This window comes from Ammospiza nelsoni, chromosome 7, assembly GCF_027579445.1.
Source record: "Ammospiza nelsoni isolate bAmmNel1 chromosome 7, bAmmNel1.pri, whole genome shotgun sequence".
Taxonomy (NCBI): Eukaryota; Metazoa; Chordata; class Aves; order Passeriformes; family Passerellidae; genus Ammospiza; species Ammospiza nelsoni.
In genome coordinates this window covers 23,825,697-23,844,868 of record NC_080639.1, presented here as the reverse complement: position 1 = coordinate 23,844,868, position 19,172 = coordinate 23,825,697, and the positions used below count along the sequence as shown (strand labels likewise).

At 41.0% G+C, this 19,172-nt stretch overlaps 1 protein-coding gene across 3 annotated transcripts in view; it reads right to left on the bottom strand.

Annotated features, from left to right (window-relative positions):
• The window catches only part of LY75 (lymphocyte antigen 75), a 43,525-nt gene extending 34,011 nt beyond the window's left edge, over nucleotides 1-9,514 (bottom strand). For all 3 annotated transcript variants that reach the window (XM_059475547.1, XM_059475548.1, XM_059475549.1), the window contains exons 1-8: nucleotides 9,373-9,514; nucleotides 6,845-7,219; nucleotides 5,783-5,956; nucleotides 5,368-5,532; nucleotides 4,688-4,798; nucleotides 2,882-3,022; nucleotides 1,491-1,679; nucleotides 677-834 (exon numbers count right to left, since the gene is read on the bottom strand). In XM_059475547.1, coding sequence (XP_059331530.1) covers nucleotides 677-834; nucleotides 1,491-1,679; nucleotides 2,882-3,022; nucleotides 4,688-4,798; nucleotides 5,368-5,532; nucleotides 5,783-5,956; nucleotides 6,845-7,219; nucleotides 9,373-9,466 — 1,407 coding nt within the window. In that variant the 5' untranslated portion in view covers nucleotides 9,467-9,514. The remainder of the gene's footprint in view (nucleotides 1-676; nucleotides 835-1,490; nucleotides 1,680-2,881; nucleotides 3,023-4,687; nucleotides 4,799-5,367; nucleotides 5,533-5,782; nucleotides 5,957-6,844; nucleotides 7,220-9,372) is intronic.
• Nucleotides 9,515-19,172: the final 9,658 nt, after the last annotated feature.

Here is a 19,172-nt window from a genome sequence, read left to right as displayed (position 1 = left end):
TACATGTTTGGAAGGGAGAGAGAAAGCTGACACACATGCAGATGGGAGGATTCTGGATCACACCCAGAAAGGAAAGAAAAGGTCAGGGTGGTGCAAACTCTCTTAGTTCAGGAAGGGAATGGGTGCAGGAGGTGTGCTCAGTGTAATGTGGAAGTAGCTCAGAGACAGCTCAGAGGAGCTGAGCACAAACTCCAGTGCCAGGCTGCTGACACAGCAGGCAAATGCATGCTCCACTTTTCTAATGAATCTGCAGGATAGGATACAGCCTGCTTCCCACTCTTAGTGACCTCCTTTCTTCACCAACACCCTTTTTAGAACATTCCATCCTCAGACTGGGTGACCCAAACTGCTCTGGGAGATGACTGAACACAGATATCTCTTCCTTCCCACCTTTCTGCCAGAGACACGCACAAATACAGTAACCCGAAATACAGTCTGGCCAACAATGCATTAGTCTCAGAGCTAGGAGTCATTTCTTTCATTCTTTGCAGCTATGAAGTTCCAGCTAAATAATTCTAAGAAATTTACTTGTAGAAAAATGTATTTTAAGGATTATTCCAGAAATAAGATCAGCTAGCTGCTTTATCCTCCTCCTTGACTTTCACACACACCAATGTTCCCTCTACTACGATGAAAAAATACCAACTAAAAACCAAACTCAGCACTGTATTCTTACCGTGCCTGAATATGACACGCAGTTGGGAGTGCTGTTAAAGGGAACTCTTGGTTCATTCTGATCCCAGTAGGTGAAAACCACAGGCGAGTCATCTGACCACTTGAACAAGGTTGGCACATCATCATTCTTGAGACCCATCCAAATTTCCTCTTCAACATCTGTAATTTAAAATTAGGACAACATTTTTGTTTCAATATAATATTCAAACTAACAGGAAAGCAATGTGTTATTAGCAAAATTAAATTTTTTATCATACTGTGCAGCAGTATAGTGATACCATTTTTCTTACAGTGAGAAGAGACCATATGTTTGTTATCTTGTTTCTTAACTTATACTCACATGACCATGAGTAAGCTTAACAGAGAAGGAACAAACAGGAAAGAAACCTAACCACAAACAAACGAACACACAAGAAAGCAAAAAAGCAAAATACCCTCAACCAAATTTAGAGTGTATGCAAAGACATAACATCAAACACTATTGGTACTATTTATTAGTGCAGTGACTCAGCAGTCAAAATATTGACCATCTACTATTCTCTTTGAATGAGCAAATTAAGCACAAAGTATTACAAAACTAGAAGCAGGTTAGCCCAGTAAATAAATAAATTAATAGACTGAACCAGAACAAGTCCTAACACAGGGGGCCTGGATCTGCACAGCAACATTCAACACTAGTCTGGGTACAAGCTCAGCTTTAACACCCATATTTAAAAGCTAGAGGTTATGACAACTGTATGCTAGAACATGGAAAGCAGTTTGTAATTATGGTGTGCAGCACTTGGTGCTTGACCTTTACAACTACCCCAACTCACCATTATGAAGCTTTGTAACAACCAGTTCAACATCTGCTAATGAGTGAATGCTGATGAGATTACTCTTATTTGCTTTGCACAATTCCTCTGCTGAACTCCAAGGTGCCTGGTTGTTTATCAGCATGTAGCAAAAGCCATCGTGGGGGAGCCAGCCTGGATCACACCGAGTGTCCAGGTGTCTCCAAAACTCTAATAATGAAGAGAAATGGAATTAGAGGCTTTTGTTTTACAATGCCTAGTGCAAAGGGTTGGCTTTAAAGTCAGCAGCCCCTTGAAAATAGCCAGAAGGCAGCAATCAGAATGTGTTCATATCCCTTCAGGGCTCATGAAAGAAAGGGTCACAGCTTAGCCAAACAAATAGACTTCAATGCAGCATTAGGAGAACACAGAATATTTTTTGGGGCCATGAAGTAGGGTGAAGGGGAAAGAAGTGAGTGGGAATGGAAGCAAAAGGCAAGAATGCATTACATTAAACTGGTCTTAGTGTAAGTGAAAGGTTCAAAAGTAATTGTAAGCAAGATTTCAAAAGCAACTGAAGACAAATCAAGTTGATTCATTGCAGGAAAGAAACACACAACTCAACAAATGCCTAGTTTTAAATATTTTTTTCTTCTCAAGATATTCAAGAGTCATTCAAAGACAATTACGTTTCACTAAAAGTTTTTGCAGAAGAGCCCTGGGAACTGGGTAAGGCCAAAGCATGCATAGAAGAGGTCATGGCCATGGGAAGGGTTGGACATTCAGGTGTAGATAAATGGCCAAAAGCATGGAAGCAGTTACACGTCATTGTAAACACTGAAGGCCTCTGTATGTGTGTGTTGGGTGAGATAAAGGAATTATTATCTTCTAAGAGCTGTTCGGGGTCAGTAAAGATTACACACTGAGCAAACTACCAACTCTTGCACTCTGATTTTCAGTGCTTGGCCTGGTTTAAGAGGACAGTAAGGTTACCTGACTGCTTCTATTTGAATTTAACAGAGTTTGATCCAAGACCCAGGTAAGTCCCACTTTATGTCAATACACACCAAGAGCAAGAGAAATGGGCTTAAAGCAAAGGTGGAAAGGTTTGGGATGCAACTGCCAGTTCCAGACTCCCAGTAATACATGAAAGAAGGCACAAGCCATGGAGAAAAATGTGATGAAAAGGGCAGGACTGCTGCAAAATGCTTTATGTGTGAATGAGAAAGCTGCAAAAAATGAAAACTGTTTGTGATGCATCATCTTGACACTGAAGAAACAGAGTTTGCTTCTGCTCTGCTAAAAAACCAAAGCTGTTGTGAAAATGTTTTGGCAGAGATGCCTGAAAAGGCTTGGGAGGGAAAAGAATGATTCCATAAGTGAACATTATACTTGCATTAACATACAAAACTCAAAAATGCAAACTGTCCTACCTGGAACACTTGAAACTTCATTGAGTGACTTCTTGCAAGCATATGGAAGCTGAGCCCCACAGTGGTAACTCTGCCACTGCCCTGAAGCAGCATTCATCACCACACAACTCATCCCATCCAGTGGGGATGAACTCTGCACATCTATAGACAGGAACAAATAAAAACATAACAGCACAAGTTATCACACAGTAAGGCAGTGACTGCTTCTTTTCACTACTGGTGTTCAATACAAGAATAAGACTCTGGATAGTATGGCTCCTTGTATTTATTTGAAGAACATAACTTGCATCAACTGAGGGCAGCTGTCCTAGCACAGGTCACACAGAATGTCTTTTCTGAGACAGAAGGTTTCAGAATCAAGGAATCTTGACTTCTTTTCCAATGTTTAATCATAGAATCAGGAGGAATGTTCTATTTACAATACAAGAAACCCTTGGCTGAGCACTTTCCCAGACTAGAAATATCTCAGGGGAGAGCCATTTTCACAGCCCTCAGTTTCCTTTGGCAGTCCCATTCCACCCCCGCTCCAAACACAGTTCTGCACTTTCTCTCAATGCTAACCATAACCTTTACCATAACAGAAACCTTAGACAAGGCCCCAGATTTGAAACAGCACAGAGAATAACTCTTTTTTCAGTCTTCAGCTTCCCTTGGAGCCCCTTTCCAATGGAACTTTTTGATTTTCTTTTTCTTTGAGCCTCAAGGCAAACCCAAGCTGTGACCTACACAGAGCTCCTCCTGTACTGAGTTAGTTCAGGCTCGCAGGAAAAAGGCTCAGGGTAAATCTCAGTTCTCCATGAAAGAGAATAGAGGGACAGGGTCTTTTCAGAGCAGTAAAGGGAAAGGAAAAACTAATGGGCTCAACTTGCAGGTATCAAAATTCCTATAAGGAACCAGTAAATACTTTCACAAGAGAGTAGACATGAATATGTCTGCCATGACTGCAGACCAAATTATGCCACTGTATCTCAGGATAGTCTGGCCTCTAGCTCTGCATTACAGTCCCACAGTGTGGTCACAGCTCCAGAAGAAGGTTCAGTCAACAGTACAAGCAGTAAAGTTCTTAACCTTTCCAAAAGACAGAGTGCATTTGGAAAATCCCACAGAAATTTCTTGGCCAAGTAACCAAAGAAGTAACAGAAACTACTTCTCAGCTTTTCACAGAATTCCAGTTGCAGCACTGCTTTAGAAACTACAGGAAAAAAGAGAATTCCACTTAAAAAAAGCTCAAATTCAGCTTGAATGACAGCACAACATTAGCTTCAATATTCCTGACTAAGACTCTGGGATTCTCAAATACACATAGATTCAAAAAATATTTGTGAGAACATTACAAATTCATCCTGGAAATTCCAAATAGTCTCACTAATCTTACCAGCACCTCTGGAGTAATTAAAAAAGGTTTTTCAAGGGTTTCATCTTCACCTTGACATTTAGGCAACCTTGAAGTTTAAAAACCCAAGTTAAGCTTCTAAGTAACATCAGCCCTTGCATGAACACAAATCATATTCCCTCAGATATTCATCAGAATATCTGAGGGAAATCAGTGTCATTCTGACAGTGAGAGGAGAAATTTAGCAGCTACGAAAGCTGTGTGTACTTTACTAAAATGGACTTCAAAAATACTATTTAAGTTTTACCTTTTTTAGAGATTTATTAACCTAATCAGCTGTAAATATAAAATGAGAACAAAAAGATTTGCTGGCTAGGAGAAAAAGATGCTTCTGAAAGTGGAATGAGATGGAAAAAAAAGGTAATACTAGTTACTGTTGAGAATATTGTCAATACCATCAGAAATATCAGTACCTGGATGCCAGTTGAGAAAATTCAAAGGCTTGTGATCTGACCACTGCCAACCACCAGAAACATCCAGTTGATTTAAGCCAATCCAGAAGACCTCAGCAATGTCATCCTTGCCTAGAGATATTTTTTTAAGAAAACAATTAGCATAAAATGCTCATCCTTTATTGGTCTCTAAATTGAAAATGCATTCTGAAATGGCATGCATTTCAGGAAAGAAAGATTGCTAATATAATTGGGCATGCAAACTTTCTTGAACTGAGGAGGAATTAAGCCACTCAAGCCTTCCCTCCCAGTGTCTTCAGGTGTTTCTCCTTTGGTTTCATAGTCCCAAAGGCACTTGGGTAATTTCTCCATGTCAAGACTGAACATCAGGGAGGACAATTTCATAGCAAGAGAGTAACATGTTGCTAAAACAACAACAGCCACTCTGGCCTGTATTTAAGATTTTGGGGATATTCCTCATTAACAATATAAACAACACCTAACTGCTATAAGGAAATCATACAAACAAATTTAAATAACTCCCTAAAATGAGATTAGTACCTTAATTTTGCTACACAAATGAAAGCCAAAATATTTGAAGTACAATCAACTTTTGCCCTGGAGATTTAGGACAGAACCTAAAGTGCTGCCTCCACTTTATAAAGATTTCCCAGTATTCATATGTGAATAATTACACCTACCTTGTATGTAACTTAATTCAGATGTGTTTTGGATGCTAAGTAAATCTCCTCCTTGCCTTTGACATGAAATATAAGCTTCCTTCCAAGAAAGAGCAGACTGTGTATTAAACTGGTAGCAATTTTCAGACCCTGGATCATGTTCCCAGCTATCATGACAACCATCCTCTGTTTAAAAGAAGCAGAAGGTACTTGTAACTACAACTATACAGAAACATTACGAAAGTTTCAAAAGAGAAGGTTTTGAATATAATATATAGGGTCTATTGGTTTTTATATTGGTCATCACTAATACTTGCAGTTTAAGCCAACGCTGCAACAGAAAAGCTTTTACACAGCTTAACAGCCACACAAGGGTGGAGCTGTACATCAAAGTGACAAAATGCTTTTAGGATGTCTGTTTAGAAGCCCAACGTGCCTGGCTGTAAGCAGATTCCCCATTTTCCATCTCGAGAATAATCTTCAGAAGTGGCGCACCATTTCCTGCCCGTGTGAGTTTCATCCTGGATGCAGTCATGATGCCAAACCTTGTTATACAGAAAGGGGAACTCACAGGGTCTACCATAAGAGTTGCCATCTTTGGTATAAACCTCTGCAGAAAAAGAATAATTAAATATATATATATATATATATATATATATATATATATAAAATAAATAAGTAAATACATTCCCCTTGCTAGACATGGAAAATACAGCAAATCAGTGTTACTTCTTGTACAGACACAGTTAACCTAAATGCATGCAAATCACACTTGTGGTCTTAAAATACCATATCTTTTTGTTACAGATAATATCCAGCAATGCCAGAACTGAAAAACTACATTGAGAAATATTTTTCTGTACATTTTCTTCTGAGAAACAGCAGAAACTTGTCTCCCCCATCCTGGTAAGATAGAGATAATTCATTGTCCTATTGAAATCCAGGTGCTTTGCAGAGTCCTACCAAACAAGGACTTTTAACAATCAACACATACAGGAGAGGGAAAAGGCAAAGCACATTTTCACCACTTCTTCCAGGCAGCATGACGTTTCAGACAAGACTGGCTTCCATGGCAAGTGCACACACTACCATACCAAAGCTCACAGTCCAGCAGGCTGTCAGCTGGCAGCATGCTCTGAATTTGACTGTGTAGCCTACCAGCAAAGAAAACATCCTCAAACCCTGCTAACAGGAAAATTCCCATCATGGTGAGGAGGGCAGTGTCAGTTCTGATAGAAGGTGGTTGGTATTTCATAATTAACTTAAACATGGGGCAGGGGGGATTTAAACCTGCTAAGAAAGCCACTCAGTACCAACATTTCTGCAATTGTGCTGTTATTTTTTATTAAAAACCTTTGAAGTTTCTCTCTACAGCACAACTTTCTACTGCTTTACTGATCAATCTTTTCACATAACTAATTTTAAGAACTTATTGGCTCAGACATACTCAAAAAGCCCTTAACAAATGAAAAAAACTTCAAAGTGCAAACTTACTTACCATGGTAGGGATACCGACATATATCACCGGAGGAACTGTTGCTTTTCCACTGGTCTGGTGCATTTATGCTTGCAGTCACATAGTTATTAATGATAGTTACTTTGTACTGAGATGCACCAACGATGGAACCATCAACACATCGCCACCACAGCATCAATTCTGAGTTACAATCCACCATTTTCAGGCGAGACACTGATTTGGTGAATATATCAAGTCCCAGGCACTGCTTGGAGCCCAGGTGGAAGAGGCGATTCTGGGACACCCATTTCCATAAAGCTTCACTCGTGTCCCTGCAGTCACCTATGACTAGCAGCGAGTTTTGAACCTGTATGCACTTGTTCTGTTTCTCATGGCGAATGGTAAAAGCATCATTGCCTGTGTAAGAACAAACATATGGCTATGATTCAGTATCATTTTCACAGGAAGCTCATTTTTAAAAGGGTAATCACATTCTGAGCAATGCTTTCAGAGAAGTACCACAACTGCTGTTGGTATGTAAAACCCCCTCTTTTGTAGAAGCCACAGTGAATTTTCCTGCTCTTTAGTGAGTCTTAACTTCTTTGGAAAAAGACCTCTTTCCAAGTCTTTATAAAATGAGGACAGACAAATGAGACTTCTAAGTCCAATTCTAGTAACAAGAATTCTTCCTCTATATTTAACATATACTGATTGCATCAGCCCCTGATTAATTTGCAAGCTTACTGGGTAAAGAATCTTGTCTTCATGCCTATCTGTGAACACAGTAACACACACAACAGACACCATAAAATATAATTAACAATAATATTAACTTACTAAACACTTTTTTTCTAAACTGTGTATCCTATATGATACACAACATGAGAGGTTTACATATGAACCAGTTTGTGGGTGCAGCTGCAGTACTACTAAGTTAAATAGCATTTCTTTGAGGAGAAAGTTTTAGGACGAGTATCCCACCAAAGACAGCACACAAGAGATTAGGAGTATAATTTTAAAAATTATATAGGGACCCTAGTTTCATTTTCAGTTGTGATGAGTTTCATTTTCAGTTCTGGCGGAGCTTGTGATTAAAGAGAAAAATTAAAGTTGATAAAGCACAATGTACCATTTAAAAAGTATATGGATCACCCTACTAAGAAAAGCTAACACTTCTGTCAGTACAAGAACACTTCTTACAGGCAGCAGTAGAAAAAGTGCCATGAAAAAATGCCCGAAAACTATTTCTATGCCACAATAAAGATGGCTCCACAGTACAGAACTTTCACTAATCAGGCTGAAATGGACCCTAGCTGTACCAGACCCACAGGGCTATTATTCTGCTGCTTAAATAAGGAATCTGCTGAGTAGTATTTTGTATTTAATAGTAATGCACTGTCAATCATATTCCTACTGCGTTTTTCTGTTATGACTTCCTAATAGGGTTGGCTGAACAGGGAGGAAAATATTCAGTGATGTTAATGCAGTGAATTTTACCACTACTTCCCAGTGTACCCATGAATTTTCCACTGTGTAAGTGCCAAAAAGTATTTAAATAGTACCTAGCTGATCACACCGTAAAGAAGAATCTGTAAGTCACCCACCTACTAAAGTGAAATTTTTTAAGGAGCACATCACCACCAACTGTCCCTTTCATCCTACTAACTAAGGCATTTTAACAACCAAACCTGCCTTCGTGGTATCCTTTAACCCTGCGCTTTACCTGCTTTTGATTTTTATTCTTCCCTTATGATTTTCTTTCTCTTTTTATTTCATTTAACAACTTTTTAGCCTCTTCTCACATCTTCTTTCACTTCTTCCTCCGCAACCCTTATGCTGATGCCAAGTGGAAAATCACTTTTTAAAATTTCCCTGGGAAAACCGCTGATACTGTCTCACCAAATCTCTCTGGCAGCAATTTATTAATAATTACTTCACTTCAGTGCTCTGGCCATGAAGTTTTAGTGACATCTTCAGCTACCAACCTCAGCCTGTTACTATCACGGATATAAAAAAAATATGTGAGGTGCAACTTAGCGAAGGGCTCAGCTTGTTTCCCAGAAGCTCTGATTAGGCTAGCGGCTGTGCCTTACGAGAATTTGCTCAACGTGAAACTTTTCCACCTGCTTCCTGCCGGGAAAGGCGAGCTCCCTTTTCTGCCTCGCTGCGCACACAGCGGCGGACAGCAGCGCCGGCGGAGCGCGCTGCCGGGACCTGCCGGGGCTCGGGCACCGCTGGCCCCGAGCTGTCAGGCCAAAGGCCGCGGCCCGGCCCCGTGGGCACCGGGAACGTGGCAGCCGCGGCCGCCGCCGGCTTTCGCGACGCCCCAGGCCAAGCGCACGGTCCGAGAGGGCGGTCCGGGACTTTTTCCTGCCTTCTTCGCTTCTCCTTCTAAGTTTCCCAGGTTGTTTCCACCGCAGTCGGACTTTGCCACCGAGCGCGGCGCCCGAAGGAGCCGTCGGGGCGGAAGGCCCGTCACACCGGCCCCCGACCCGCCCAGGCGCCCGTCGGGGCGCTCAAGGACCCTCGGCTCCCGCGGCGCACCCGCCTCCCGCTCGGCCCCGGCTTACCTGCGGGGTGGCGGCGGGCCGCGCAGCACAGCAGCAGCCAGGCGAGCGTGAGGGCGAGGCCGCAGGCGCGCACGCAGCGCCCGGCGCCCGCCATCGTGCCCCGCGGCGCGCAGGCTGCGCGGGGCTGCCGGGCTCGCCGTGCCCCAGCGCCGCGCCACCGGCGCCGCCCATTGGCCGCCCCCCGCGCGTCACTTGTTGCCAGGAGGAAAGCGGCCCCCGGGGTTGGGGCGAGGCGGGGCCGGCCCGGCCCGAGCGAGGCTGCGGAGCCGCGAGCGACAGCGTGAGGGGGACTGTGGAGGGAAAAGGCGGAAAAATAAGAAAAAATAAAGGAAAAGTAAACGAGGAAAAAAGAAAGGAATTAACAACAACATCAAAAAAAAAAAAAAAAGGTGGAAAACATGAAGAAAGACTGGAAAAGCAGATCGAATTGTCGCATGGTCAGAAAAGTTAAAACTAAAAAGAAACCCCAAAAAAACCTTAGAAGCTCAGTTGGGGGAAAAGGAGAACGCGTAACTGCTAAACTGCTAGAAGTGAAGAAAAGGCAAAAGGTGAACGGAATAATCTAAAATTAACAAACACACGGAAGTAAAATATTTCAAATGGTACAAATGATGCACATCAGACTGCGATCCTCGATCCCCCCTGGCCGCGGGCCAGCGGCCGTCGCCGAGCCAGGGGCAGCGAAATTGCAATTGCCCTTGCCGGGGATGGGCGAGGAGGGGCTCGCAGTGCCGAGTAAGTGTTGCTGAAAAAAATTTGCAACAGAAACCAAAAGTAACTTGTGTTACACCAGTAACGTGCACATGGCGAGAACCAGGTGGCCAGACGGAAGAAAGGAGAAAAAGGGGAAAACTGACAGAAACGATGAGAAATGAAATCAAGTTTATAGCTACATCCTTTCTGATTCAATGCTTACATGGACAGGCTGTATACCTCGAGCTCCAGCTGCTTAAAAAAATGATTTGCAAAGTCACAAGAAAAAACCTTTTTTTTCTAGGAAAATCCATTTTGATTAGACTTGGAAGAGCCATTGTTCATGGAAAGAAATACTAAATTTACATGAAACTGGGAAATGCAATGTGCAGTCTGTTTTATATGCTTCCAATGTGCCCATCATGTAGGAATGTGTACTCCTGGGGACACAGGATCTGAAGGTATGCCAGGCTGGGAATTGAGTGGACATGCTGTGAACAAAAACAGACACCTGCAAGTTAACACATGTTCTCTCCTGCTGGAAACTGCACATGGCTGCCAAGGCAGGAGCTATTTGAAAAATCAGAAGTCAGGTCCAGGAAGAGAGGAGTCTGTAGATGTAGCAAAATCGAATCTGTGTTACCAGAAATAATTCATTTTCAGGAAGAGCAAAGCTTTAAAGTCTCCACACAGAGAATGGAGAATGGAGAGAGCAGAAATTCCCCATTGGTGACCCTGATGCAAAAGCAAGCTATTGAAACTAAAATTAAATATGTGGTGGGATGGCGTGGCTCTTTTTAAATAAAAAGAAGAAGCAGGTGTGCATTCCCATCAATCTTTTCAAATGTGTGTTATTATTAATGCACTGACTGTCCCAGTTTGGGAATGGTTAGTAGTAGAGTTTCACTTTGAAACTAATAGCATGCAGTGCATATTTACTGAACACATACCAGCAATTCTGAAATTACCAGCATCCAACTTACTACAAATATATCAGCAATATGTGTATTAATAGAGGGGAGGTTCTCTAAGGTATCTCAACATATGTGACATATGCTTTCAGATGCTTCTGATTTCAGCTCCTTTTTTGCTTATTGGTTTATAAAATATTATCTTTGATAGTATAGACTCAAACTCTGATCCTGGCTCAAAAATTAAAGAATGCCCAAGAATAGGAAAAAATGCTGTTTGCATTGGTGCCTCTTAGTTTCAGTTTTGGGTTCATGCACATGTCCTATACTTTAATTGTGTTTTACATTAATTTAAGAGGAGATACAAAATGTACAGTCCTGGCGAGCCCACCAACCAACAAAAAATTTTTGAAAGAACATGCAGGAAAAATGGTATTTGGTGTATGTCACGTGATAACCTATGGAACTCTAATACAGTTTTCTCTTGTTGAAAAAGTGGGTTTGTATTAAAGCTTATCAAAGTTGTAATAATGCCAAAGCCTACTTCTTATAGGATTTATTATTTATAAATGAGTTTTCTGCATTTAATGTGAGCTGTACATTATCACTCAGCATAATCAGTGAGCAGTTTCTGTATTGCAAGTCACAAGCATTATATATCCCCATGAATACCTACAGCTCACTTCAAAGCAGAGCTAATGGCTGAGCAAATTTCAACCATGCCTGTAGAGATAACCAAATACAGAATTTCAGATACAGGAGGGCCCTACCACAGAGCTCCCAGTAATGCACAGCAGCCTTTTGCTTCCAAGAAGACTACTTTGCCTTTCCAAACAAAAAGCCTTTCAAGGTGCCAACATCATGACTAAGTGCCTTGTATTTCTAGCAGGAGTCTTTGTTGCTTATCAAAGGATAATTTTTTTGCCCTTATGCCCACATGTTTTTAACAATAGCAACGCCTGTAGAAAGTGTCAACACCAATCTATCCATAAATCTCCACCCCACCTCTATTCTGCTCACCACATGAAACAGATACTTTGCATGACCAACCTTCCTCTTTTGCCATTCAACACATTGCAATCCAGTTTTTCTGGCTAAGCTGAGTGCATCCACATGTGCCAGTGAGCACAAAGGGAATGGTGGAAAGGATTTGCTGCCTACAGCATCTCATGAAAATAGGAAGAGGATTTGGAGATGGTAACTTCTGCTTTTCTCTGCTTCCTCCAGCAATGACTTTGAGACTGGGACATCTGAACAGGGATCACTTCTAATTTACTGCCTTTTTAACCTTGCAACGTGGGTGCTTACAATACCTAAGTCCTTACAGGAGCAAACAAAAAAACCCAAAACAGACAAACAAAAACCCAAACAAAACCAAAAACAAACTAAAAAAAAAAAAAAAACCAAAAAAGAAATAAACCAGACCAAACCCAACAGCCACATGAAGGCTTACAAGAGTTACAGGAGCAGTTATTTCCTGAGGGACAGGACTCTCTCCAAGAAAGTGATGGTACCCACAAAGCAGCCAGCACACAAAGATTTCAGTGCTACCTAGACTCTGCTGCTAAGTTTAATATTAGAACATGGCTCTGGTTTGGGTAAAGTGCCTACTAATAATATAAAATATCAGCCCTGGACATGTTTAAAGATAGTTTAATGGAGAAGAAATTTGGGCAATTGCAACTTTTACCATAAATCCAGCTAAAAGCCAAATGATTCTTTTTTGACAGATACACAAGTTTAGCTTGATGGAGTTGATCCCATGCATGGCTATGAAAAAAGTCACTAAAAAAGCAACTGATTTGGATAAAGAGAGGCTGTAACCAGAGAGGTCTTTAAGCAGTAACTTAAGCTTTGCATTAAATCCATCTGGATGGTCTTTTCTTCATGGACACTTACTTTGTTTGCTGCCTTGTTTTTTTAGATGGATATTGAGGATTTAATTATTTTTGAACATCAAAGAATGTTTTGCTTTCAGCAAAAAGGGAACACAAAGGAAGATGGCTTTTCTCCCTTGTTGCTCTAAATTTCCTGTTTCCAGTTGCAGTGGCCCAACCTTTCAGCACATTATGAAACTGTCATATTGCACAGTAAACTTAAGATGAATCAAATGCTCTCTCAGCTGAGTTTTTGTGTATTTCTTAAATCTCTTCCACAATCTCTGTATGCATCTTTGGCATGAGTTCCAAAGTTTTGAGGCTTTTGTTGTGCTTGAAGGGTTTATTATTGCTAGGGACCCCTAGATTTGATTCTCTTTAAGTGTCACCATTCATAATAAATACCTAGATGTTATTATAGCATTTTAGAGACTGTTCTGTTTCTTCTACTGCATGTGGTAGATAACTTTCAGAAATAACAAAGCAATTACAGAGCTTTTTTGTAATATCAACCTCCTTTTTTACTCTAATGTGGCAGTGCTAACTTCTGTAGTGCTGCCTTCAGCTCTGCCCCGATGCATATTTAAATGTTCATATTCAGGCCCATTGAAATACTAGAAATAGGTTTGGGAAGTAAGACAAAGAAAAGAGTGTGGACACATCCACATTGCATGTTTGTTGAGAGCCAGGAATGTCTTTCTCTTGGTATTGGTTTGGCTTTGACTCCTGCTAGGATCTCTGTGTGCTTCTGGAACAATGACAAAATAATAAAAGCAGTACTCTAACATTGAGACAACTGCTTGAAATTGTAAAGTGGTAAATGATACTCTTCTGTTGCAGTTTAAAAAAGGGTCTCTGACATCTCTACTGTGCATTTTCAACGGAAAGTGTGCCTTGGTTTAGCAGATCTACTAGCAGAGTTTATGTGCTCAATCTCCTCAAAAGTGGTTCTCTCATGTCACTGTGTCAGTATGGGTTATTACTTAAATTAGGATTGTGGGAACTGGCAAATAAGATGATATTTTGTACCGCATTATAATTGTTGCATCATTTGAAGGAAGGATTTAAAAGAAAATCAGTTATCATTTGGAAAATGTTTTTTGAAGCAAAGAAAAATTAATTCAGGTAGAAGACCTTTTAATTTTAAATTTGAAAGGTGTTGGTGGGGTTTTTGTTTGGTTTTATGGTTGTTGTTTTGTTTATTTGTTTTTGTTTTGTTTTTGTTCTTTAAACATGCAAAGCAGAATAATTTCGTAAGAGTGCTGGGGAAGAGCCTGTAGTTTTGAGTCTAACATATTTTGGAGGCAAAATTCGTCCCTGACTAATAGCAGTCTCTAAAATGCCTTTTGTTTGACCAGGAAGGAGCAAACTTTCAACAAGTAGATGAGAATGGTTTAAAAGGCAAAATTCCAGATTGATCTGAGCTTGGGAGTACTTCTGAGATAAAAAGGGTCTGTACAGAAACATTAAACTCACTGAGGGCTAAGTTGCTGGTGTTTAAAGGTTTTGACTGATTAAGATATAAACTGAGTAGCAGCAGGAGTGGAGAACATACAGTTCAATATGCCATAAGCAAATGTTTGGAAATTATGCCTTTCTGAGTGCAGAAGAGGCCAGAGAGCAAAAAAAAGAACACAAATAAATAATAAAAAAAAATAATAAAACAAATAAATAATGAAAAAAATAAAACAAATAAAATACCTTTCAAATGGGAGATGAGGAGGAAACAAACACCAGAACAACACATACCTCTATAACAATGTAAAACAGCTAATGAATAACTGGAGGAAAATCAAATGTCTGGTCTTAGACAAAGGCAATGACATGTTATACACATACAGGACATTTTAGTACCAGAATATAAAATATATTATATAATAGGAGAAATAATAGGAGTCACCTCTGCTGGTAATGGGATATTGAAATTTATTAATGAGATCTTGTAAGCAGATCAAGTAAACAAAACAGGAACCTGGCAGGTGGCACAGAATGCCAAAGTGCCAAAATGTCACCTTTCAGCATATGTAGCCCTGAGTCTGCCACTGGCCTGCCTGACCTGAAGGACAGAGAGAGCATGCTGAGAATGATCAGATGGGCAAAGAGGGTGGGAAATGCAACCAGCACTGTACTTCATGTAATAACCTCTGTGCTGTCTGGACACTGCAGCCTTGTTATGTAACACAGACTACATCAGACTCCACCAATTTTGCTTCACAGAGCAGTGGGACAGGGAAGCCACAGAATAGATGCAGCCCCTAATTTGGTCCTCATTTATGTGCAAGATCTTGACCTACATCTTCAGCTCATGGTTTCTACTGCTATGTTTACATTCAGAATTCCCAGAGGCTTGACAAAGGCCAAGCATTCACAGCAGTGGCACCCAGTTTCAAAAGGGAAGGAGACATAGCAGTGAGAAAGCTTGTGAAGAAGAAACAAAAGGCAGCTGCAGGAACAACAAATTCTCACCAGTGGAGCTGAACTCCCTGAAGGATGCACAGCACAGCATCAGTGTGTGCCATCTACTAAAGTCTTGAGAACTGGCAAAAGGAAGTAGGCACAATAACTTCGCCACCGAGTAGATTATTATTAGAAATCAGAAGTTTAAATCTTCTCCAAATGCTAAACCACAGAAAGGATCACAAACCAACATGTTAATGAAAAGCACAGTGAAGGAACAATAAAAAACTGTGAGCAGACACTCACAAAACAAATCCAGACTAACATTAAATCTTGCCTTAGGTACATCAGGACCAAGAAATCCACTGGATTCTGACAAATCAAAGGACAATTGCAGGGTGAAAAAAGAGGAGAAGCTAAATTATCCAGAGAAGCTAAATTATCTATTTGCATATGTTCACTGGAATAAGCTGATGGTCCCCATACCTGAACTCTTCTTTTTGAGAGTCAGCACAGACTTGTCCTGAAAGCGTGCTAACTGGGAAAAGCTACAAACCAAACTAGGCTAAGTAACAAATCTGCAGACATCTGAGTTTTTTAGGGCAGTGTTGAGCACTGAGTGAGAGCCTACAAATGGACCTACTTTTCCCTTCACACTTGCCATGTGCCTGTGGTCTGGAGAGTGGCAGTGTGACACCAATCTCTATAAAGAAGATTCCAGAGGGTAAATGAGGTGACATGATGGAAAACACTAAAGGCTGGCAAGCATCACATCAGTAGCAGGCAAAGCAGTAGAAACTGCAATACAGGATAAAACTCATGTGTACCTGGATAAATATGATCTATTTGAGCAGTGCCAATGCATCTTCTCTAAATGTAGTATTTACCATCTAGGCCTCTAGACAGCTTTTTGATGAGGTCTGCAAGCATGCAGACAAGAGTGACCTAGTTGATATAGTCCACCAGTTATTTCTTTATCTGGATGAAATCTCCTGCTGGGTGAACAAATCAGCAAGTCCTCCTCACAAGAACTTGCTTTTTGCAATTTTCTGTTGATTCAAGGGGCCCTTGTTGTAGGGAAATTAGTTGTGCCTTAGTCATTATTTCTGTGAGACTGAAATAGCTTTTGTTATTACCCACAGCTGGGACTTGAACAAGAACTACCTGTCTGTGACTCAACACTCACACAACCTGAGATAAAGTCAGTGGGTGGACAGTGCATATAAATGAGTTTATAAGACTTCTGTCTGTGCTTGACACCTTGGGTGAATCAGGGAGAGGCTATGAGGGTACTCTATCAGCTGTCATCACTGCACAAGTATTGATGCTGAGCTGGTTTCGTGTGCTTGACACAGAACGCGCGAGGGAGAGTGAGAGAGATGAAGATAGCACAGAGCAACACAGATCCCTCATGACTCACATCTGCAGTGCTCTGCCAGACTAACCAGTAATGAGCCTCTAGGCAAAACCCCAGAGAAGATTTTAAGCTATAAAGGCTTCAGGATTTGGTCACTTCAGAGATGACCTCTGTGTGTGACATATTTCTATTGCAGAGATCATTAGTTTGTCCAAGCTGAATCTGCTCCTGGCTTTGAAAAAGCAAAGCCCACTCTCTTTCCTTCCTGAGGTTGTCAAGGAGTAATGCTGCTCTTTATGGCAGCTTCTGGGAGACATACTTTACAAAGCTGCATGAGTAACTCTAATTATCTTTTTAAATGTCAAAAAGAGAAAAATGAAAAATATTGTAACACTGTATATTCAGCAAAATACCTAAACAGTACTATTATCACTCTTTGATTTGTATATGTCTTAATTCTCAATATAACCAAATAAATCACAAAATTACAAAAAACCAACAACCAAAACAACCAAACACCAAACAAGCATTCATAGTAATGAAGTGTGTGTAGATTTCTAATTAGTGATCTATTTAATTGATGCTTACCTAAATAGTCCTGTTAGTTTAACAAGTGCATCTACATTTCTTGTTCTTTTTTGGAAGCAATAATATGCCCATAGTACTGAACCATCTATTTTTATATATATTCTATTAAGCAGTGGTGCTTCATTCTATGAAGCCCATAAGTTCCTTAAGATTTGTTTTTATTTCAAACTGAAACAGTTTGGCCATGCAGAATGGCCATGTAAAGTGGGCTGGATCTACCATAGGCAGTATTTAAATGACCCAGCAGGAACCTGTGGCCCACAATTTAAGTCCCATCAGAATGCAAAACTTTGGAAGCATCAGAAATCTCTTTATAAACAGTGAACCTGATAGAAATACTCAGATGCTGTGGAAATAAATTAAAGTACCTAAGCCAAAGAATCACAGGATCTGAAGAGACCATTTAGTGAACCCTCTTGCTTAGAGCAGAGTCAACTAGAGCAGAGTGCCCTGGGTTGGTTCCACTTGCATTTTGAATATCTCTATGGATGAAGACTCCACAATGTCTCTGGACATCTCTCTGATGGCCACAATAGTAAAAAAAAAAACCCACCTTTTGTCTTTTATTAAAAAAATATCCTATGAATCACTTTATGCCTAGTGCCTCTTGTTCCTTCACTGATTTTAATTGAGAAGAGTCTCGCTTCATCTTCTTTACTCTCCCTAACTTTAGATCTTTAGATACACTGATAATATCTCCCTGAGGCTTCTCTCCTCCAGCTCTCAGCCACTCCTCATATGACAAACACTCCAGTCCCATAATCATCTTTGCGGCTCTTTGCTAGATTCAGTCCAGTGAAACCATATTTTTCCTACATTGGGAAATCCAGATATGGACATCTAGCCCTCCAGATCTGTCTTAATGCCAAGTAGGGGGAAATTATCACCCGCCTCAACCTACTGGCAATACTCGGGATGCAGCCCAGGATACTGCTGGCCAGCTGTGCCAGGAGGACACAGCACACTGCTGGCACATGTTCAAGCTGGTGGTCACCAGGGCTCCCAGATACTTTCCTGTAAAGCTACTTCCCAGCCAGCTGGCCTTCAGCCCCTTGTTATGTGTGTGGGGACACTACTCAACAGGTGTAGGATTTGGCATTTTCCTTTGTTAAATTCCATGAGATTCCTCTCAACTGATCCATCCAGCTTGCCAAGATCCCTCTGAATGGCAGCATAACCATCTGGTGTACCAGCCACTCCTCCCAGTCTTCAAGTCAAAGTTGCTGAGGGTGCACTTGTTCTATCACCCAGGATCATTAATGAGGGTGTTCAACAGTATTGGCCCCCGTATTGACCTCAAGAGCACATCATCAGTGACTGGCCTCCAGCTGGATTTTGCACCACTGATTATAATCTCTTGATCCTGGCATTGGAGCCTGTTTTCAATCTATCTACTTCACTATCTACTTATCTAGTCAGCAGTTGGTTAATGAGGGTACAGGCAGTGATGAAAGTCTTTCTGGAGTTAAGACAATTAATGTCCTCTGCTCTCTCCTTGTCCACCAAGCTAGTCATTTAATCACAGAAGGCTCTCAGGCTTATCAGGCAAAATTTCCCCCTTCATATATCCATACTGATGATTCCCAACCATCTCCATGTCCTTAATATATTATGAAATAGTTTCCAGAATTATTTGCTCCCACACCTCTCTGGGTATTGAGACCAGGCTGACTGGCCTGTAGTTCTCCACATCCTCCCTCTTCTCCTTGAAGCAAGATATGGCATCTGCATTGAATTTCTAGTCCTCCTCTGATCACTGTGACCTTTCAAAGATATGTGACACTGGCCTTGCAATGACATCTGTCAGCTCCCTCAGTGCTTGTGGATGCAGCCCACTGCGTCCCACAGACTTGTTTGTGTCCAGTTTGTTTAAATGTTTTGGTGTACTCTACTGAGGGTAAGCCTGCATTGCTCCAGATGGCCCACTGGTCTCAGGGCCTGGGGTTTTTGGAAACAAATCCTACAGACCAGTGAAGC